At 43.4% G+C, this 23,326-nt stretch overlaps 1 protein-coding gene across 1 annotated transcript in view; it reads right to left on the reverse strand.

Moving 5' to 3' along the window:
* The window catches only part of ARHGAP45 (Rho GTPase activating protein 45), a 161,044-nt gene that overhangs the window by 37,227 nt on the left and 100,491 nt on the right, over window positions 1-23,326 (reverse strand). The window contains exons 8-14 of the mRNA XM_069739975.1: window positions 22,622-22,686; window positions 20,782-20,892; window positions 20,604-20,684; window positions 20,361-20,528; window positions 17,194-17,331; window positions 6,870-7,054; window positions 6,659-6,762 (exon numbers count right to left, since the gene is read on the reverse strand). Of these exons, the coding sequence (XP_069596076.1) occupies window positions 6,659-6,762; window positions 6,870-7,054; window positions 17,194-17,331; window positions 20,361-20,528; window positions 20,604-20,684; window positions 20,782-20,892; window positions 22,622-22,686 (852 nt within the window). The remainder of the gene's footprint in view (window positions 1-6,658; window positions 6,763-6,869; window positions 7,055-17,193; window positions 17,332-20,360; window positions 20,529-20,603; window positions 20,685-20,781; window positions 20,893-22,621; window positions 22,687-23,326) is intronic.

The following is a 23,326-nucleotide window of genomic DNA, read 5'->3' on the forward strand; positions in this document are numbered from 1 at the left end:
AGTCATAGGTCATTGTCTTTCACCCTTAGGAAATTGTTATATACCCCATAGCAGTGGGCACAAACAATTTCCTGAATTTCTCCTTTCTCCTTCTTGCACCTAAGTAGGATTAGACGGCTGCTGAATGTGCTCTTCTGCTTCAAGAACAGCTCGTATAGTGGGTGTGTATTATTGTTCATTATAGCCCTACACTTCTTCTGAATCCTATTTTCCACTACTTCCTCAAAGGAGTCAAGATGGAGGCCAACAGCCGCGCTTGCCTTCATAATAAGTTTAATGAGCTTATTAGCGTCAGCTACTCGCACACTACTGCCCCAGCAAATGATAGCAAAAAAGATAGCGCTTGCCACAACGGACTGGTAAAACATTTCGAGCATTTTACTACACACATTGAAAGACCTGAGCTTCTGTAGAAAGTACAGTCTTCTCATTCCCTTCTTGTAAGCCTTCTCCGTATGACACCTTCATTCGAGTTTACTGTCAAGGTGAACCCCCAAATATTTGTAGCTCTCAACCATCTCCACCTCCTGGCCAGCAATAGTGACCAGTAAGTAATCATCCTTTTTCTTCTGTAACTCACCACCATCTCCTTGGTTTTCTTCACATTTAGTTCTAGACAGTTAGTCTGGCACCAATCCACAAAGTCAGAAACCACCCTTCTATATTCCTCCTCCCCCCGGGCTCTCACAATGCCCCCTGCAATCACTGAGTCATCTGAGAATTTTTGAAGGTGACAGAGATCTGATTTATATTGAAATTCAGCTGTAAACAATTTGAAGAGTAAGGGCGACAGCACTTTACCCTGAGGGGCTCCAACACTGCTCCGTACACTGACAGATACCACCTCCCCCATCCTTACAAACTACAGGTAGTAGTTTATCCAGTTCACCATCCCCTCATCTACCGCCATATCAGTCAACTTATTACGTAGTAAGGGCGACTGTAAGGTATTGAAAGTACTTGAGACATCAAAGAACATGGTGCGCACTGCAGTTCCATCATTGTCCAAGAATGAATGTACTGTATGTAGCAGAGAAACTACCGCATCATCCACCCCCAATCTCTGCTGGTACCCAAACTGTAGGGGGTCAGTGTAGGCCCTCACCCTCAGGCACAAGTAGCTAAGTACTATTCTCTCCAACGACATCATAGCATGTGATGTTAAGGCCACTGGACGATAGTTGTGTAGGGAAGTCGGAAAGGTGATCTTGAGAACCGGCACCAGGCAGGTGGTCTTCCACAGCATTGGTACTCTATGTAATTGTAGGCTCCTGTTAAACAGGAGTTGGAAGACAGTACACAGCTGGTTTGCGCACGTTCTAAGGACACATGGACCGAGGCCATCAGGCCCAGCTGCTTTGTCAATGACTAGTTTACTAAACTGTTTCCTCACATTGCTTGAGACAGAGAAGGCAGACAGTTTATCCCCCAAAGTCAATTCTACCGATCGTTCCCCTGCTCCATCCCCTATTCCTGATGACACTGCGCATGTGTCGGTGAATCTGTTGAAAAACTCGCTCATTTCATTAGCCATGGGCAGATCCACTTCCCCACGCTCCGGCCTTGTCTTAAACCCAGTTAGTTGCTTCATGCCCGACCACACCTCCATGGAATTGTGTGACAATTTATTTTCTAGTTTAATTGGGAACACCTCACAGGCATTCTTAATTTTCCCTTTTAAGTCCCTTTGTATCAATTTCAGTTTCTTTGCATCCTTCATTTTAAATGCCAGTTTTTTCTTGTTTAGAAAGTGTTTCAATTCTTTTGTAATCCAAGCCTTGTTATTTGCATAACATCGAATCTTTTTTAACTACAGTATCAGTACAAAAAGTTATATAATCAGTTACTCTCCCGACAATATCATTTACGTCCAAATCCGAAAAAACTTGGCACTCTAGATGAATAATTATCATATGCAAAAGGTTTATTGATGTGCATCCATAAAGGCAAGTCGAACATTTTCGGTCCACATCCGGATCTTCATCAGAACATTTACCCAGCGACTCCGATCGCAACACACATGCGCCTACGTGGATAGGACTTCTTGCTGCATCCAGGCTACCTTACCAATATTGGAATTTATAGAGACAGGATTAACGTTTCTCCCTGCACCATATCTCTTATATTTATTCTGATGAAGGCTCGGATGTGGACCGAAAACGTTCGACTTGCCTTCATGGATGCACATCAATAAACCTTTTACGTACGATAATTATTCATCTAGAGTGCCAAGTTTTTTCGGATTTGGATTTGTTGGGCTGGATACCCTACTTGAGCACCTACTCTATACACTACTACGAGTGCCATGTTGTTCTATTGTTACAATATCATTTACATCATCATGCTCTCCCCGTCTCATATCACCTCCCAGTCTGTGAGGTCAAAGCAGTCTTGCAGGGCCTCCACAGCTGCTGGGGACCACCTCTTGATTGGTTTTATAGTCTCTGGTTGTTTGCTGACAACTGATTGATAAGGTGGTGACAATAGTACGAGGTTGTGGTCAGATTTCCAGGATGGGAGGGTGGGGAGGGGAGGTAGGCGGACGATGAATAGGCGTCTTAACCATTTGCATAGAGGGGATCCAATATACTGTTGTCCCTTGTTGCACATTTAACATGTCGATAGTAATAAAGTGCATTTATATGACAATTTCTGTCACTGAACTTTATCAATGTGCCTCTTAAACCCAACTCCTTAATCCAGTGTTGGCATAAAATGCCCATACACAGGGCCGCCATCAGGGCATTACAGCCATTACTGCTGTATGGGGCCGGGTCAGCAGCAGTACACAGAGGGGCCCGCAGATCCGGGGCCCTACTGTTGTGCTTCTACTGATCGGGCCCCATCATGCACTAAAATACTCTGCACTGCAGCGCACACGTCGGCGCTGGGGCCCGGGAGCCTTCTTGGAGCTGTGCACGGCCGTCTCACCTAGTCGGCTGCGCAGCTCCTGCTCGGCTGTAGCTAGAATGTATGGGCTCCCTGCAGGTCCTGACTACAGGCCATACATTCTAGCCGTCTCAGTAGTGAATGTGCTAGAATGTAGGCGCTCCTGTCAGGTCCTCTCAGCAGCCCCTACATTCTAGCTGCTGCTTCACTGCTGGAAACACTAGACGCCCCGGGAACGACTGAGGTAAGTATAAAAAACATTTTTGTTTTTTTAAATAGGTGAGGTGAGGGGGAGTGAGACTGCAGATGATGGAGTGTGTTTTAGGGAGTACTGCACATGATGAAATAATAGGGGGCTGCAAATGATAAAGGGGGACTGCAGATGAAGTGAAGGGGGATAGGGGACTGCAAATGATGATGTGGGGGTGATGGGAACTGCGAATGATGTGGGGGTGATGGGGACTGCAAATGATTATGTGGGGGTGATGGGGACTGCAAATGATGTGGGGATGATGTGGACTGCAAATGATGTGGGGGGACTGCAAATGATGATGTGGGGGTGATGGGGACTGCAAATGATGATGTGGGGGTGATGGGGACTGCAAATGATGATGTGGGGGTGATGGGGACTGCAAATGATGTGGGGGTGATGGGGACTGCAAATGATGTGGGTGTAATAGGGACTGCAAATGATGTGGGTGTGATGGGGACTGCAAATGATGTGGGGGTGATGGGGACTGCTAATGATGTGGGGGGACTGCAAATGATGATGTGGGGGTGATGGGGACTGCAAATGATGTGGGGGTGATGGGGACTGCAAATGATGTGGGGGTGATAGGGACTGCAAATGATATGGGGGTGATGGGGACTGCAAATGATGTGGGTGTGATGGGGACTGCAAATGATCATGTGGGGGTGATGGGGACTGCAAATGATGATGTGGGGGTGATGGGGACTGCAAATGATGATGTGGGGGTGATGGGGACTGCAAATGATGATGTGGGGGTGATGGGGACTGCAAATGATGATGTGGGGGTGATGGGGACTGCAAATGATGTGGGGGTGATGGGGACTGCAAATGATGTGGGGGTGATAGGGACTGCAAATAATATGGGGGTGATGGGGACTGCAAATGATGTGGGGATGATGGGGACTGCAAATGATGATGTGGGGGTGATGGGGACTGCAAATGATGATGTGGGGGTGATGGGGACTGCAAATGATGATGTGGGGGTGATGGGGACTGCAAATGATGATGTGGGGGTGATGGGGACTGCAAATGATGATGTGGGGGTGATGGGGACTGCAAATGATGTGGGGGGACTGCAAATGATGATGTGGGGGTGATGGGGACTGCAAATGATGTGGGGACGACTTCAATTGATGATGTGGGGGTGATGGGGACTGCAAATGATGTTGGGGTGATGGGAACTGCAAATGATGTGGGGGTGATGGGGACTGCAAATGATGTGGGGGTGATGGGGACTGCAAGTGATGATGTGGGGGTGATGGGGACTGCAAATGATGTGGGGGTGATGGGGACTGCAAATGATGATGTGGCGGTGATGGGGACTGCAAATGATGTGGGGGTGATGGGGACTGCAAATGATGTGGGGGTGATGGGGACTGCAAATGATGTGGGGGGACTGCAAATGATGATGTGGGGGTGATGAGGACTGCAAATGATGTGGGGGTGATGGGGACTGCAAATGATGTGGGGGTGATGGGGACTGCAAATGATGATGTGGGGTGATGGGGACAGGAAATGATGTGGGAGTGATAGGGACTGCAGATGATGAAGTGTGTTTGAGGGGGTTCTGCACATGATGAAATGATGGGGGCTGCAAATGATGAAGGGGGACTGCAGATGAAGTGACGGGGGGATAGGGGACTAAATGATGATAGGGGACTAAATGATGAAGTGGGGGTGATGGGGACTGCACATGAAGTGAGTGTGAGGGACGTGGACAGCAATTGAATTGAAGGTGGGGGTGGGAAGAGCAAATGGTGTATTGAAGGTGGGAAGAGCAAATAATGAATTTTGAGGGTGGGGAAAAGCAATTGATAATGAATAGAGGGTGGGAGAGAGAGAAGACATGGCAATGAATTGAGGCAGAAGGGGCATGTAACTATAATGAATTGGGGTAAGGGTTAGAGCGGGAGGGGGGTAAATAGTGGGGGTCGTTGAGGATAAAGTGACTGGTAATAAATTGGGAGAAAGAATACAGGTGCAAATTAATTTATATATTAAATGGGGAAAGTGGCTATATACAGATAGTGGGGGCACAGTGGCGGATTATAATTTATATTTGGAATGGTGGGTTGCATAATAACCAATTATATATTAATGGTGGGTGAACGTCTGTAGTCAGATGTGTAGTGTAGAAGAAAGGGAAAAAATGGGGAATGTGCAATGGAAGCGGTGCTCTAGATAACTGTGTTATTTTATGCAGAGACGAGTCCTGGCAGAAAGAAGTGATAGCGGTCTGCGCTGGATTAAAAAGAAACGCAAAGATGAAGGACTTTAGCTAGAGACGTCACTAGTGAGTATGTTACCTGTACACTGACACCATACACTGTATACAGAGCTCCTGTGTATAATGTCACTGGTGATCACTATATTATCTGTACACTATACACTATATACAGAGCTCCTGTGTATAATGTCACTAGTGATCGCTGAATTACATGTACACTGTACCCTATATACAGAGCTCCTGTGTATAATGTCACTGGTGATCCCTGTATTACCTGTACACTGACACTATATAAAGAACTCCTGTGTATAATGGCATCGGTGACCACTGTATTTCCTGTACACACACTGCATACTAAGTACAGATCTCCTGTGTATAATGGCACTTATGGTGATAGTATTTTTTTTTTTAAATTAATGATCAGTATTGTACTATTCAGTCACAATGTGGTGGTAATATGTTGTCCGGCCATGGTGTAGCGGTATTTGTTCCTTCTGTGTGCTATTATTCGGTCACTGTGTGGTGGTAATATGTGGTCTGTTCATGTTGTGTTGGTATTTGTTCCTTGTATGTAGTTGGTCACCATGTGATGGTAATATGTGGTCTGGACATGCTGCGGTGGTATTTGTCCCTTGTATGTGATATTGTTCAGTCACTGTGGTGGTAATATGTGGTCTGCACATGGTGTGGCGGTATTTGTTCCTTGTAGATAGTATTATAGGTTACTATGTGGTGATAATATGGTGTCTGGTCATGGTGTGGTGGTATTTGTCCCTTGAATGTGGTATTATTGGTCATTTGAAAAATTGAAAAATAAATTAAAATACACCTAAATTGTATTGCATATTTTAACAAATGTTTAATAGGTTAGAGTAGAGTAGGGCCCAGCCAAAAGAGTCTACCTTGTTGTCGTCTCAGATTAAAAAAAACCTTTTGGCCAAAACAAAAGCTGCTGGCTATGTGTTTAATCTGGTGATGGGAACTGTTAATGTGTGATTTGTGAGAAGTGGAGTTTTGCCAAGAGACAGCGGTGATGCTGTGAACAGTTCGAGGGGTGGAGGCGGGGCTGGGGTGGAGCCTGGGCAGAGTCCTAAGGGGGCCCTGAAAATTTTGCCAGTATGGGGCCCTGAAGTTCTTAGTGGCAGCCCTGCCCATACACCTTAGATATCAGTTGGCAGAATGCTCATTTAGCCTACAGCCATCTCTCTCATAGCCATGAAAACCTCTGCTCAGCCCTCATGGCTTAAAACATGTAAAGAATGCTTTCTGAGTGAGCTTATCTGCCATCTCACCTCTCCTCTCCACAGATCGTTCCTCTCCTGGAGTATCTTTAGTTTCTCCAGACAGAAAATCCTTTGAACTCAAACTTGACTTCCTGTTTCGAATGCATGGTGACCTACAGATAGCAAAACAATATTCAAAAGATATTGATATAATTATGTAAAACTTAGTGGATGAATAATGTACAATCAGAGAAGATACAATACAATTTCATAAACTGACATCTGTGGTGTGTATGGCTGGAAATCATAGGACGTTTCAGGCTCTGCTCCAGCTCCAAGTTGTCTAACATATGATGCGTACTGTTGTCCCAGGTCATATAATTTACTGCTCTCACATAAAGTTTGGAACCCAACTGGCAATGGTGCTGTTTCCATGTGCATGCTCTGATAATAGGAGATGGTCGCCTGGAGAGACATGAGAAAAATCAATCAGTTTAATGTCCATAATGTCCCTTGTAGATAGTGAGTCCTCGCGGGCAGGGCCCTCTCTGCTACTGTACTAGTCGTGACTTGTATTGCTTAAGATTATTGTACTTGTTTTTACTATGTATACCCCTCCTCACATGTAAAGCGCCATGGAATAAATGGTGCTATAATAATAAATAATCTACTATATAATTGTCTAAGGGTCACTTCCGTCTGTCTGTCACGGATATTCATTGGTCGCGGCCTCTGTCATGGAAATCCAAGTCGTTGATTGGTCGCGGCAAAACAGCCACGACCAATCAGCGATGGGCACAGTCCGGAAGAAAATGGCAGTCACTGCCCGGCGCCCGCATACTCCCCTCCAGTCACACAGGGTTAATGCCGGCAGTAACGGACCGCGTTATGCCGCGGGTAACGCACTCCGTTACCGCCGCTATTAACCCTGTGTGTCCCCAACTTTTTACTATTGATGCTGCCTATGCAGCATCAATAGTAAAAAAAATGTAATGTTAAAAATAATAAAAAAACCTGCTATACTCACCCTCCGTAGTCCGCCGAGTCACTCGCGGCTGCCGCCATCTTCCGTTCCCAGCGATGCATTGCAAAATTACCCAGAAGACTTAGCGGTCTCGCGAGACCGCTAAGTCATCTGGGTAATTTCGCAATGCATCCTGGGAACGGAAGATGGCGGCAGCCGCGCGCCTGTCGCCAGAGCTTAGGTGGATCCCAGGGGTGATTATATAACTATTTTTTATTTTAATTATTTTTTTAACAGGGATATGGTGTCCACACTGCTGTATACTACGTGGGCTGTGTTAGATCCCACGTGGCTCTGTGCTGTATACTATATAGGCAGTGTTATAGACTATGTGGGCTGTGTGATATACTCCGTGGGCTGTGCTAGATATTACGTGGCCACTGTTATATACTGTGTGGGCAGTGTAATATACTACGTGACTGGACAATATACTACGTGACTGGGCAATATACTACGTGGCTCTGTGCTGTATACTACGTCGCTGGGCAATGTACTACGTGGCTGGGCAATATACTACGTGGCTCTGTGCTGTATACTACGTCGCTGGGCAACATACTACGTGGCTGGGCAATATAGTACGTGACTGGGCAATATACTAAGTGACTGGGCAATAAACTACGTGACTGGGCAATATACTATGTAGCTGGGCAATATACTACGTGGCTGGGCAATATACTACGAGTCTGTGCTGTATACTACGTGGCTCTGTACTGTATACTACGTCGCTGTGCAATATAATACGTAGCTGGGCAATATACTACGTGACTGGCCAATATACTACGTGACTGGGCAATATACTACGTGGCTGGGCAATATACTACATGGCTGGGCAATATACTACGTGGCTGGGCAATATGCTACGTGGCTGGGCAATATACTACGTGACTGGGCAATATACTACGTGACTGGGCAATATACGTGACTGGGCAATATACTACGTGGCTGGGCAATATACTACGTGGCTGGGCAATATACTACGTGGCTCTGTGCTGTATACTACGTCGCTGGGCAATATACTATGTGGCTGTGCAATATACTACGTAGCTGGGCAATATACTACGTGGCTGGGCAATATACTACGTGACTGGGCAATATACTACATGACTGGGCAATATACTACGTGACTGGGCAATATACTACGTGGCTGGGCAATATACTACATGACTGGGCAATATACTACGTGACTGGGCAATATACTACGTGACTGGGCAATATACTACGTGGCTGGGCAATATACTACATGACTGGGCAATATACTACGTGACTGGGCAATATACTACGTGACTGGGCAATATACTACGTGGCTGGGCAATATACTACGTGGCTGGGCAATATACTACGTGACTGGGCAATATACTACGTGGGCTGTGCAATATACTACGTGGACATGAATATTCTAGAATACCCGATGCGTTAGAATCGGGCCACCATCTTTTAATAATAATAACTAGATCAAGTACACATGACCATACTGTATTTTGTCATGCAACCATATTTTGGATGAGACACACCTATTTATTATTTATTTTACTCACTTATATAGCGCCATTAATTCCACAGCGCTTTACAGACATAATCATGACTGTCCCCATTGGGGTTCACAATCTAAATTCCCTATCAGTATGGAATGTGGGAGGAGATCCATGCAAACACGGGAAGGAGATAGAAACATCTTGTACATGTTATCCTTGGTAGGATCCCAGGACCCCAGCCAGGGCTGATTTTAGACAAAATGGGGTCCTGGGAAAAAGATTAAAGTGGGTCCCCAAATGCTCACATATTGCACCATCACAAAGAAATGTTTCGGTTGCATTTACATGCCCTGAGTTGAGGGTGTTAAATGAGCGTGATCGACAATACTGAAGACGTTCATTGCTTGTTTCCAGGCCTCTTTACACCGGCTGAGGAAGAATAATTGGCACAGAACGATCACTAGTAGATCAATCTGTCCCCATACAGTATGATGTTATCAGCATTATATCTGCAGTTTTCACCAGGTGATGTGCTGCTGAAAACAATGATTGTTGTGTGAAATGTGTTGGGTCACCAGGGTGGAATAATTGAACATAAATTTAATTGTACTCACTCCTGAATAATCTTTGTACTTGTTGTCAATAGATTTGTCTCTTTATAGTTAATGTTGTTAATTGGCTACAAGATGTCGCTTTTGTTTGAACATGGTTAAGAGATTGTGATATGTCTTTAAGATGTGAAAGGGAGGGTTTTATAAAGTGAAAGACAGGAACAGGAAGCACGGCCATATTGGGCAGAGCCTGCAAGAATGAAGAGTGTATGAAGCTGTGCTGGAGAGGGATAGGATGACATCCTCTAGTGACAGCACCTTACTAAGTAAAGAGCAGCAGTAGATTGAAGCTGAACTGAAACAGTATCTAATCTTCTCCAGATGCGAGGGAATTCCTGTTGTAAAAGCTGTTAAATAACAGAAGGGGCCCAGGTCTTGTACAGTGAAAGGTGCCGCATCCTGTGGAAGCGTTATAGCACAAGCCTCCTCGGTATTGCTCACCGGCTGGAAGAACTCTGCATCCGCATGCGTGTCCTGATTGTGTCGTTCGGAATAGACCCGGTTGTAAGAAACACTAAAAGCCCACTGCAACACCTCAGTAAGTAAACGTGCACGCAACACAATATATTTTAGCACCAAGAGACACAAGGTTGGAACAAAGCCTTTAGTTAATTAGGCATAGTAACTCTGCGGACCACGTTTTCCTACTGGAATCAAAGACCCGAAACCCTAGATTTGTCACTACATTTTTGTGCTGTTCAGTAACTAAGGACTCTATGCTACATATAGGTGCATATACAGCATACAGTGAACTCCAGGAAGGACTTGTGTTTTCCTCTCTGTTTTGCTGGAAGAGGGGTCAATCTATGGGACAATATAAGATGAAGCAGTATTTCAGCTCCAACAGACTTTGTCCATGGCACCTTCACTGATGTGTGTATATATACTTATACAGTACAGACCAAAAGTTTGGACAATACCTTCTCATTTAAAGATTTTTCTGTATTTTCATGACTATGAAAATTGTACATTCACACTGAAGGAGTCAAAACTATGAATTAACACATGTGGAATTATATACCATACTTAACAAAAAAGTGTGAAACAACTGAAAATATGTCTTATATTCTAGGTTCTTGAAAGTAGCCATCTTTTGCTTTGATGACTGCTTTGCACTCTCTTGGCATTTTCTTGATGAGCTTCAAGAGGTAGTCACCGGGAATGGTTTTCACTTCAGAGGTGTGCCCTGTCAGGTTTAATAAGTGGGATTTCTTGCCTTATAAATGGGGTTGGAACCATCAGTTGTGTTGTGCAGAAGTCTGGTGGATACACAGCTGACAGTCCTACTTAATAGAGTGTTAGAATTTGTATTATGGCAAGAAAAAGCAGCTAAGTAAAGAAAAACAAGTGGCCATCATTACTTGGGAAAAACTTTAAAAAATATAAAAAGATTCAAAGAACTTACAAAGTAAAAAAAAATATATGTATATATATGAGAAAAAACGATATACTTATGCAGTATATATAAAAAGGCACAAAATGATAAGTCAAATAAAAAAAGCCTTTATTTATAATAGTATGGCAACATCAGCACAAAAGTGCATGTGCTTGGGGAATAAATATACACAGGTGTACAGGTAGACAATATGATATAAAAAAATATATATATAATAACAGTCCCACAATCTAATTGTAAGCGCATGTATGAGAAAAAATTATTATTATGTGCATACAAGGGGAATAATTAACAGGTGAAAAAAAGGTGCTAAATCTAAACTAGAAAAATGAATAAAATTAATTTTATAAGTGTGTCCTCAAGGAGACAACGTGCAAATAAGTGTAAACATATGATTTGTGCAAAATTGCATATAAAAGAAGAGACAAGGTCTACAGTGATACGTATGTCCCCCGCTGCACAATAGTATCAAAACATGCGCACAAATATCCGCTGTAAAAGATATGTGGGAATTGGCAAAATGCTGAACGTATATATACCTGTCGGTCCTGCGGGCCCAAGCACAGAGCACCCCGACGCGCGTTTCGGTGATTCCTTTGTCAGGTGCGCATGTTTTGATACTATTGTGCAGCGGGGGACATACGTATCACTGTAGACCTCGTCTCTTCTCCTTTTATATGCAATTTTGCACAAATAATATGTTTACACTTATTTGCACATTGTCTCCTTGAGGACACACTTACAAAAATTAATTTTATTCATTTTTCTAGTTTAGATTTAGCACCTTTTTTTCACCTGTTAATTATTCCCCTTGTATGCACATAATAATAATTTTTTCTCATACATGCGCTTACAATTAGATTGTGGGACTGTTTTTATATATATATTTTTTTATATCGTATTGTCTACCTATACACCTGTGTATATTTATTCCCCAAGCACATGCACTTTTGTGCTGATGTTGCCACACTATTATAAATAAAGGCTTTTTTTATTTGACTTATCCTTTTGTGCCTTTTTATATATATATAAGTATATCGTTTTGTCTCATATATATACATATATATTTTTTTACTAGTATTGGGAGTCCTTTGTAAGTTCTTTGAATCTTTTTATACCTAATCCGGGTGGTCTGCCTCTCTTCTCCTTTTTTTAGCAACTAGTGATTAGTTTCTCTATATATATACATATACTTTTTATTATTTATTATCTTTTATATATATTAAACATCCATTGTTGCTATTACGTTCCTTGGGAAAAACTTTGAAAGTGTCCCCAAGTGCAGTGGCAAAAGCCATCAAGCGCTACAAAAAAACTGGCTCACATGAGGATCGCCCCAGGAAAGGAAGACCAAGAGTCACCTCTGCTTCTGAGGATAAGTTTATCCGAGTCACCAGCCTCAGAAATCGCAGGTTAACAGCAGCTCAGATTAGAGACCAAGTCAATGCCACACAAAGTTCTAGCAGCAGACTCATCTCTACAACAACTGTTAAGAGGAGACTTTGTGCAGCAGGCCTTCATGGTAAAATAGCTGCTAGGAAACCACTGCTAAGGACATGCAACAAGCAGAAGAGACTTGTTTGGGCTAAAGAACACAAGAAATGGACATTAGACCAGTGGAAATCTGTGCTTTGGTCTGATGAGTCCAAATTTGAGATCTTTGGTTTCAACCACCGTGTCTTTGTGCGACGCAGAAAAGGTGAACGGATGGACTCTACATGCCTGGTTCCCACCGTGAAGCATGGAGGAGGAGGTGTGATGGTGTGGGGGTGCTTTGCTGGTGACACTGTTGGGGATTTATTCAAAATTGAAGGCATACTGAACCAGCATGGCTACAACAGCATCTTGCAGCGGCATGCTATTCCATCCGGTTTGCGTTTAGTTGGACCATCATTAATTTTTCAACAGGACAATGACCCCAAACACACCTCCAGGCTGTGTAAGGGCTATTTGACCAAGAAGGAGAGTGATGGGGTGCTACGCCAGATAACCTGGCCTCCACAGTCACCAGACGTGAACCCAATCGAGATGGTTTGGGGTGAGCCGGATCGCAGAGTGAAGGCAAAAGGGCCAACAAGTGTCCACATGCTGTGGCAACGTTTCGGCTCAAATGAGCCTTTTTCAAGAACTTGAAAAAGGCCGATTTGAGCCAAAATATATACTGTATATTTGGCTAATTTTGTAATATTCTCCATATAGTCGAGGACAAACTTTTCCTCTAGTTTCTTGAGTTTATACAGGGACGGGAGGGGAACGTTTGGTTAGGAAATAGGACTAGAAATATATATTCTTAAGATTGTGAACCATTGTGCTAGACCGCTGGCGAGCCCGTGCTTTGCATTCGCTTAATTAAACCAGTTTGCTCTCAGGGTGTAATAAGGTAACGGCGCCCGATTCAGACGGGCACGCCAACAGGTAAATTCCCATAAAGTAAATAGCAGAAACAGTTCTCCTGGGTGCCCAGCTGTCAAGCACAGTGGATATAGTCTTCTGGCAAAATGTTTGTTTGATGTTTTTTCTTTGTGCGTTTAGCAAAACCGAGTAGGAATATCTTTGTTCCTAAGTAAAATAGTTACTGACACCCTCCGTGCATGATTTATAATTGTTCCAGCAGAAACAATCTAATTACTCGATGAACAGGCAGCATTTTGCTTGTTTAGTATAATACACCCCATAGTCCTCCACATAGTATAATTCACCCAATAGTCTAGCAAGAAAAAGGAAAAAATCAGATCACCCAACTGAGGCCAGGGATCCAAGGCACGGACAGGTAAGCAGTGCAGCAGGAATATCCTGCTGCTGGGGTCTGAAATGTGTCTGCCAGTGTGAACTCCCCTCTATAGGGTTAGTGGCTACTATGCTGTTATAATGGATTTTAAGAATTTTCAATAAACATTCGTTTTATGGGATTTCTGGAGCTGAATCCTTTTTTCTTCACTCGACACCCCATAGTCCTCTATATAGTATAATGTGCCTCATAGTCCTCCATATAATATAATGTGCCTCACATCCCTTCATATACTTTAATGCGCTCCCCATAGTCCTCGATATAGTATAATACACTCCCCATAGTCCAAAACAACCCCATAGTCCTCCATATAGTATAATACAATCCCATATCCTCTCTACAGTATAATGCACTTCCCATAGTCCTCCATACTGCATAAGCACCCTCCATAGTCCTCCATATAGTACAGTGCACTCCTCATAGTACAATACACCCCATAGTCCTTCATATAGTATAATGCATTCCCCATAGTCCTCGATACAGTATAATGCAGATCCCATATAGTACATATAGTATAATACAACCCATAGTCCTCAATAGAGTATAATGCAGCCGCCCCTTAGAGCATAATGCTGCCCCTCTTATGGAGTATAATGCAGCCCCCTCATACAGTATAATGCAGCCCCCCACATACACAGTATAATGCAGCTCACTCACACACACACACAGTATAATGCAGATGCACAGTATAAATAATGCAGTCCCCCACACAGTATAATGCAGCCCCCACATACACATATAGAGTATAATGCAACCCCCCACACACAGTATAATGCAGAACCCCCACACACAGTATAATGCAGCCCCCCACACACAGTATAATGCAGACACACACAGTATAATGCAGCCCCCACATACACAGTATATACACAGAGAACTTCCTTGTTGTACGTTATTTTAAATTATTATTAAAATTGTGTTTTTAATTAAATAATACTATTGCCTATGCCTTCTTGTCCTTGATGGATACATAGGGTATTTTTGTTTAAAATTTTTATTTTGAGGTGTGCAAAAAATTTTGTTTGGACATTTGATAAAATTACACAGTATAATGTAGCCCCCACATAGTATATTGCAAACACACAGTATAATGCAGCCCACCACATATACACAGTATAATGCAGCACCCCACACAGTGTAATGCAATCCCCCACATATACAGTATAATGCAGCACCCCACACACAGTATAATGCAGCCCCCAAAACACAGTATAATGCAGCCCCCACATTCAAAGTATAATGCAGCCCCCCACACAGTATAACACAGCCCCCCATACAGCATAACGCAGCCCCTCATACAGTATAATGCAACCCCCACACAGTATAATGCAACCCCCCACACAGTATAATGCAGCCCCCCACAGAGTATAATGCAACCCCCCCACAGAGTATAATGCAACCAACCACACACGGTATAATGCAGCCCCCCACACACAGTATAAAGCAGACACACATTCACAGTATAATGCAGCTTCCCCACACACACTATAATGCAGCCCCCACAGAAACACACAGTATAATGCAGCCCCCCACAGAAACACACAGTATAATGCAGCCCCCCACACAAACACATACAGTGTAATGCAGCCCCCCACACAAGCAAATACAGTATAATGCAGCCCCCCAAACAAACACACACACAGTATAATGCAGCCCCCCACAAACACATACAGTATAATGTAGCCCTCCATATAGTATAATGTGCCTCATATCCCTCCATATACTTTCATGCACTCCCCATAGTCATCGATATAGTCTAATACATTCCCGATAGTCCAAAACACCCCGATAGTCCTCCATATAGTATAATACACTCTCCATATCCTCTCTACAGTATCTACAGTATAATGTACTTCCCATTGTCCTCCATACTGCATTATGACAGGTGAACAGCAGCACAGAATATTATGGGTATGTGTGGTATATAAACAAGTGCAAAAAAAACAAAACAACTTTATACGCCTGGACACAGCGGGTCCGTGCTCCTGAAGCTTGGTTTATGCATCACGGGTGAGCTGGCTTATATTTCGTCCATATAAACAAGTGACCTTAATCCTTTTTTGATCTTGCAGATAAAACATAACTTTAATCAATAACTTAAAACCATGAGAAACAACCACAATCAAACACAACAGCCAACCGTGCTCTCTGAAGATGGCCCTGTCACAGACCCTATATCGCGCTACCTTTCAGCGGAGGTTGGCACCCTAGTACAAAATCAAGATTGGCGCCCCCGTTCACCGTCGGCTGGCCTTGAATTTCCTGTAGCTGCCCTGGACTAGTGTCACAACTGGGCTGTCAATTACTCAACAGGAAATAGATAGACAGGAGATAGAGGTTCGACAAAGCCGATACACATTAGTATGTTTTACATTGGTGGCCATGTCCTTAATTAGACAACAGATATACAATTTCAGGCTAAGACTAAATTGTCTTCCAATGTACACATATATAGATAAATTATAGCAGCAAGCAAGGAGGGATACTTATCATTTTCTGATATTTAAACACGCCTCAACGCGTTTCACCTTCACGGATCATCAGGAGGCCATGATGTATGGAAGCATACATATTATTCTTGCCTATATAGCTACCCATAGGGTATCTGAGGGATAGCCGTATTGGAGTGGGGGCGCCATATCTGCTGTACAGTAGGGTGCCAACCCCCACAGCTAGGCAGGATTGACTATAGCAGGGAGCAGCATAGTAAGGTTATATATATGTGTTCACATAAGCACTATTTTGCACTTTTTTGTCTGTGTCTCTCACCCTGTCACAATCAAGTTATTTTGGCAAAGCAATAGCCAATATCGGCTTTGTCGAACCTCTATCTCCTGTCTATCTATTTCCTGTTGAGTGATTGACAGCCCAATTGTGTCACTAGTCCAGGGCAGCTACATGAGATTCAGGGGCAGCCGACGGTGAGCGGGGGCGCCAATCTCGATTGTGTACTAGGGTGCCAACCTCCGCTGAAAGGTAGCGCGATACAGGGTCTGTGATAGGGCCATCTTCAGAGAGCACGGTTGTCTGTTGTGTTTGATTGTGGTTGTTTCTCATGGTTTTAAATTATTGATTAAAGTTATGTTTTATCTGTAAGATCAAAAAGGGATTAAGGTCACTTGTTTATATTCTTGATTCCCCTTGTCCTCTAGGTGTTATTGATTTTTGTATTTTGTATATGTGGTATCCATGAAAAAAAACAAATACAACGCGCACATGCAACACGAATGTCTGGATGAGGCCTTAGATCGATTTCCAAATACTAGTTTTAAAAAAAAAAGAATATCTAAACATTTGAGAACTCTTTATCTACCGAGCGCAGCATCTGGTCCGTCTGTTTGATGATCTCTTGCAGTTGCCGAAGAACGTTTACTTTCACATCTTCCAGTTCCTGTTTTTGTGTCTTAGCGTCTGCAATGCATGTCCGATAAGTTGCCATTGCCTCTTCAGCCTATAAGAAATAAAATGGAGTGTATACTTGATGGTGAAAGGTCGTGATACATTTACATATATACAGCGAAAATAGCATCCCCATGTTGAAAAACACATAACTTTTACATCATTCTATACATTAGACCTTGGCAAAGTGCAGCCCATGGGCCCCATCTGGCCCTTTGGCTGTTTCTAGATAGAATGAGGAGACTTGAGAAGTCTTGAAAGCTTGCCATTTGTAACCATATTTTCATTTAGCCATTGAAAGGTATAAAAAAAATGAGGACTCAGAATTTTTAATATTTTCCTATCTACTGTCTAACACTTGTGGATCAGCTCGCTCAGCGGTACAGAAACAGGAACACTGTGTTAGGGGTCGAGTTCCTGCCTCTGCACAGGGGGAATCTCGAGCCATCTCCTTTGTGGTCTCCCATTCTGCTCCTGCCGCAGTGGAGCCTGCTCAGCTGAGGCGTCGGTCCCAGCGTCTCGCTCAGTCTGATACTGTGCAAAGGGTTACTGCTGCCTTTCCAGCTTCTGCCATTGTAGCCAGTACTGGTCAGCGGCGAGCAGACGTCTTTGGGACTAAGTCCTACTTTTCCCCTTCTGAGCATGCCCAGGGTGAGATCTCTCATTGGAGATCAAGGGTCACATGCTCAGGTACTGCAGCAACTCCCATTGGTCCTCGAGGAACGTCCTCAAGTTGCTCAAGTTCTGTGGCAGCCTCCCATTGGTCCTTCTGGGAAGGTCCTGAAGTTGCTGCAGCTATAAAAGGTTTGCATGACCGCATGGCCATGCTTTAGTATCAATCTATGTTATGTGCTTTGCGCCAGTGTGGTCTTGTGTGTATGTATTTAGAGCCCCGGCTGAAATAAACCCCTAGAATACCGGCACCTCCGGTGAGGAGTTTGTGTGTGTGCAAGAACACTGACTGCTATCAGCTCAGCAGTTAGCTGTGTACTTCTGTGAGTCTAACAGGGCACAGTGCTTTCTTTTGTCGGCGACTCTGTGAAGTAACAGAGTTCGCTTATATACCGCCATATAGTGCTATTTGCTAGCAGCAGGTTCCTCCTGCACGGTGGACCCAGGGCTGCGAAACCAACATGAAGTGAAAATAAACACATCCCTTCGGGCAAAACAGGGAAGCAAAGCAAAATGGCATACAGTCTCTGCATCTGTGAGGATCCGCGCGCTTCGGGAGAACTTAGCATCCACAGGTTAATTTTTTCCTCCTCAGGACATAAACGCTGGAGTTCTTCTCTCCAGCCCTACTGAACCCTGACTGCCTACTATTTAAGCCCCAGACCACACCCGTTCTATGGTTGTCCACAAAAAACCCAGCCTTTTAACAAAATGGCTAATTAACCATTTAACAACTCAGTGTGCAGGAAGAAAATTTCTGGGTTTTAAATCACTGAAGCCATTAGCCTCAGCGAAACATATCTCCCCTCTAGCACCTTGCCAGTGACTTTTTCACACATGGTATGAAGATATATTTTTGTTAGAAAGCCTGCAACACCCATTGTGCTGAATACAGTGATGTCTCACACCATGCAGATACCCCCTGCCTGGCAACTCAATTTCACCGATATCTGGATACAGATATTGGTGAATACAAGCAAGGAACAGGAAGCTGCTGACTTCATATACCATCATTCAATCTGTGCGACTAACTCTCTGCTCAGCGAGTGGGTTGACATAATCAGATCATGCCTGCTGTGTGGAGATTCAGTTCACATAGTGTACAGAGCAAAGCCGAGCTTCAGTGGGATTGGGGTAAAGTGAGAAGTTTTAATTTTTTTTATTTTAATTTTCAGTATGTGCATCTGTAGAGCAAATGTGGAGGGATATAATACTGTGTGAGGGACTGTGGGGACATCATACTTGTGTGTGGGCTATAAAACTGAGAGGCTGTGAGGACCTCATAGTTGTGTGGGGCGTGATTATACTGTGTGAGAGTCTGTTAGGACATAAAACTTATGTGGGGGCGATAATACTGGTTGAGAGGCTGTTGGAATCATTATACTGTGTGTGGGCTGTGGGATCATTATACTCTGTGTGAGAGCCATTATAATGTGTGTAGGACAGTGGGGGTCATCATACTGTGTGGAGGGCTGTTTGGCCACCATACTGTGTGTGTTGGGTATCATACTGTGTGGAAGGCTGTAGGGGCATCATACTGTATATATGAAGCTGTGAGGAGCTGTTGGGGCATCATACTATATATAGGTGACTCTGGGGACATCATATTGTGTGTGGGGGAGCTGCTGATCAAGGTACATCTATATTTGGCACTCCTGTTATTTTTTTTATTCCATAAACCTGTGTAAATGTTAGTGTAGTATGACTGTGTTAATATACTGTCTGGTCACCATATGCCCTGGTTTTCAGTGTCGTTCTGGTCCTCTTCTGAGTCACATGTCAGATCGCCAGATTTCCAGAACACAATGTGCTCTGTGTGTGAGCCCAAAGAAGCATTTACAATATAAACCTATGAAGCATCAGAACGAGGCCCAATACTTACACTGCAAAATTGATTTCAGGCTCACACACAGAGCGCAGTGTGACTTGGCTGGTGGGAATCACAGTGACAAGAAGAGGACCTGTGCAGTGCTGGAAACCGAGGAAGACGGCAATCGGTCAGTATCCTAACACATTCACACTACACTAACAATTACACAGGTCTAGGGAATAAAAATAATAATGGGAGTGCGACTTTAAGAAGAGCAACAGGAGCAGTATGATTTATAAACTTTATAAAAAGCAATAAATTATAAAATTTTGATTGGTTGCTACAGGTAAGAATACATGTTACAATAAGCCCTATTGTAGCATGTATTAACAGTAGCTGCTGCTTAACATACTAATTTCTGCTCAATAATAAGTAATGCAAATTAATATAAAACAATAATTAGTAGAATTATGTTTGGGTTAATTTGGTCTGTTTGGCCCTCCACATCAGTCAGGGTCTCTCATATGCCCCCCTAATTGCCCACTCCTGCTATGCATCATTTCATGGGATTGCTTCTGTTCCTTTCCTGCCATATTTACCCTGTTCTTTGCTTCTTCTTCCGCCCTCCTTTTCTTGTCAATGGATTTGGTCCCGCCGTGACTTTGCTCCTCTTCCGCACGTGCTGCGTTGTACTGGGCTTTCTCATGCTCTTCACTGCGCTGCATGTATGTCTGCTTGGCCTTCCGCAGGTTGGTTTCTGCCTCTGACTGAGAAGAGTTAAAAAAACAGTCAGAAGTTGTGAAGTGTTTGGCACAATGATATATTATATATGTTGTCCATACCAGTTTGCGCTGGGCTCTCTGCCACTGCTCTTTCAGCTCTTTTCTACGTTTCTCATGTTCCAAACGCCGCACGTTCACTGGCTTTATAGAGAGTGGAATATTTTCAGGATTAATAATCATATATAATTTATATTGGTATTTATCACTAATATGGTGACAATATAATTGAATTATATACCTGAAGAAAAGTTTGCTGCTGCAGTGTCAGTGCTGTGTGCAGAACGCCGTGTGCATGGTCCTGATCCTGCTCCAATGCTACAGAGTAGATAGACTGGAAAGGCATGTATGGCTGAGAAGGACAACAGAAACAGGTAAGTACAAAAGCAAGCACTTTATTGTGTTGTCACGAGTTCACAATACTATAGCAGACACTGCTGCTTTTAGTTAACGTTTTATTTTATGCCCAAAGATTTGTGACATCCATTTTTCTTCCTCATAAATGGCATATGATTACATCACACTTTACTCTCTTTCAGATATGTACCAGTTACATAAAATGGTATAGAAAAGGACCTACTGGGACTCAAGATGCAGTGGATGGCAGATGTCGTTACTAAATATGAGTGGTGCCCAACCTTTCTGACCTTGGCAGCTACTACATCCATATCTAGATCCAGGGGTTCCCACTTTACCGCTATTCAGTATTATGGCATCAAGCATTCCCACCACACTATCGCTCTAGCAGTAAAGCCGGCACCCATGCATGGTTCCTCTTCCCCCTCCATGGAGGGATGCCGACATACTCACTGCCGAAGCTCCATTGTCACCTCCCAGTCGCTCAGCGTGTTCCATTTCCTGCTCCTATGCATGCTGCACTGTGTTCCCCCGAGCTTCCTTGCTCTTAAAGGGGCAACACATGCACATAGTAAAATGCCCCCAGCCAAAGGCTGGAAGGTATCTAGTATAAGTCACACTTTCCCCAGTAGGTAGTTACAGAAGCAACATTGAGTCATTAGTGAGTGAAGTGTGCTAGTAATGAGTTGTTAGGTCCCCTGGCTAGGTCCTGAACTCGAACCTCTGGTCCTTGTGTGGCTAGGTCCTGAAACTGAATCTGTGGACCGTGTGTGACCAGTGCCTGAACCGAAATCCCTGGTGCTTGAATATGTTCCCTTGGGGCGTGTGTGGCCAGTGCCTGAACGTGTACTCCATAGGTCTGGACTGCTAAAACCAGTTTCTGAATCCAGTCCGGTCTGTGTCTCTGTGTCAGTATCGCTCTGCCTGAGAATTCAGAACCTACGTAGTCTGTATGGAGCCTGAATCTGTGTCTGCGTGTGTGACTCTTGGGTTCAGCAGCTGCAGTACCACGGGGACTTCCTAGGGGTGGTACCAGGTGGCTACCTGCAGCTCAAGCCTGACTCCACCATCAGGACCTCCAATGAACACCAGGTTGCCGCTTAGCTACGCCCCTCCTAGGTAAGCAAGGCCCCATGACACAGTGGGTCTACAAACCACGTGCACACCTTCGTTTGTGACAATTGCTTCCAGCTTCAAGCACCTCCTTTGACAGGCAGTATTATCCTACCTCCAGTTTACCGTACTTAATTTTACCTCTCCAACCCCAAGGCCAGTATAAGTACATCCAGATCTGCTCTTCTGTGTGGGGCTATTCACAAAAGTTACTATCTGGAGACTTGTTCTTCATAGCAGTCTGCTAGATCTGGTGTTAATGCACCAATCTGGCGGTAAGTCGTGAGCCACACATCATGGGTCACAGGTTTGGGACACATGCTATATATAGTAGCAGACTACAAACAAATCCTGATCTTGCGTCCACTCTCTTTTCACTCTGTCACCTTACTTCTGTCTCTGTCCAGCAATATATGGCTTAAGCTCCATCCAGAAAACTGAGAAGGATTTGATACAACTTGAAAAAGTAAACTATACTAATAGATGGAGAACCTGTCAAAGTCATAAAGTGATAACTTTCCACGAATGTTTTCTTCTGAGATGTTTTGTCACAAGGCAATATGCATAAAATCATTATAGATAAAACTATTTTGTACGCTCTAATAATTTACCTCTTGAGTCAGGGCATTTTTTGATGCGTTCACTAATTTTTGGAGGCCCTTGGCATATTCCATCTCTGGAGAAGACAAGAGACATAGAAAGTTGTAAAGACAAGTCAAGATGACAAGCCAGCTGTAGGAATTAGAATTTATAGGGTGAGCTGAGGAGTCCCCAGTGTCTATATAAATGAAAATTTGGACAAAAGGCTCCACAAAATGATATGACTTGGCAGACCGCATGGAAGAAATAATCTACAATTACATGGAGGAATTTTTTAAATTGGTAAAACGTGACATTTATTTCTGTCAAGATCTCCAGCAGAAATCCGATGATAATCTTTGGATTTATCAACAGATATGCTCACCGATCAGCCCTATTCAATGAAGCTAACATGTGTGCTATCCAGTGTGATCTCTGACCAGAATCTCGATAGAAACAGCTCAATAAATGAGACGTTATTTATTGAAGCCTTTTCAAATCCATGGGGAATAATATTAATGACTATAAGAAAGACATCATGGATTTCAGTTACTGGGAGGTAATTTGTTGGCATTTAGATATTGCGTTTTTCTGCCATTTTTTTCTAAAGGCTTCTCTATCAGTGATTATCACTTAACTGATAAAAAATATACAATTTGGTTTTATTAGAAAATATACCTATTAAAAAAATATAATATAAAATATAATAAGGAAATTGATGAAATAAATTAACTGAA

This window comes from Ranitomeya imitator, chromosome 1 (assembly GCF_032444005.1).
Source record: "Ranitomeya imitator isolate aRanImi1 chromosome 1, aRanImi1.pri, whole genome shotgun sequence".
Taxonomy (NCBI): Eukaryota; Metazoa; Chordata; class Amphibia; order Anura; family Dendrobatidae; genus Ranitomeya; species Ranitomeya imitator.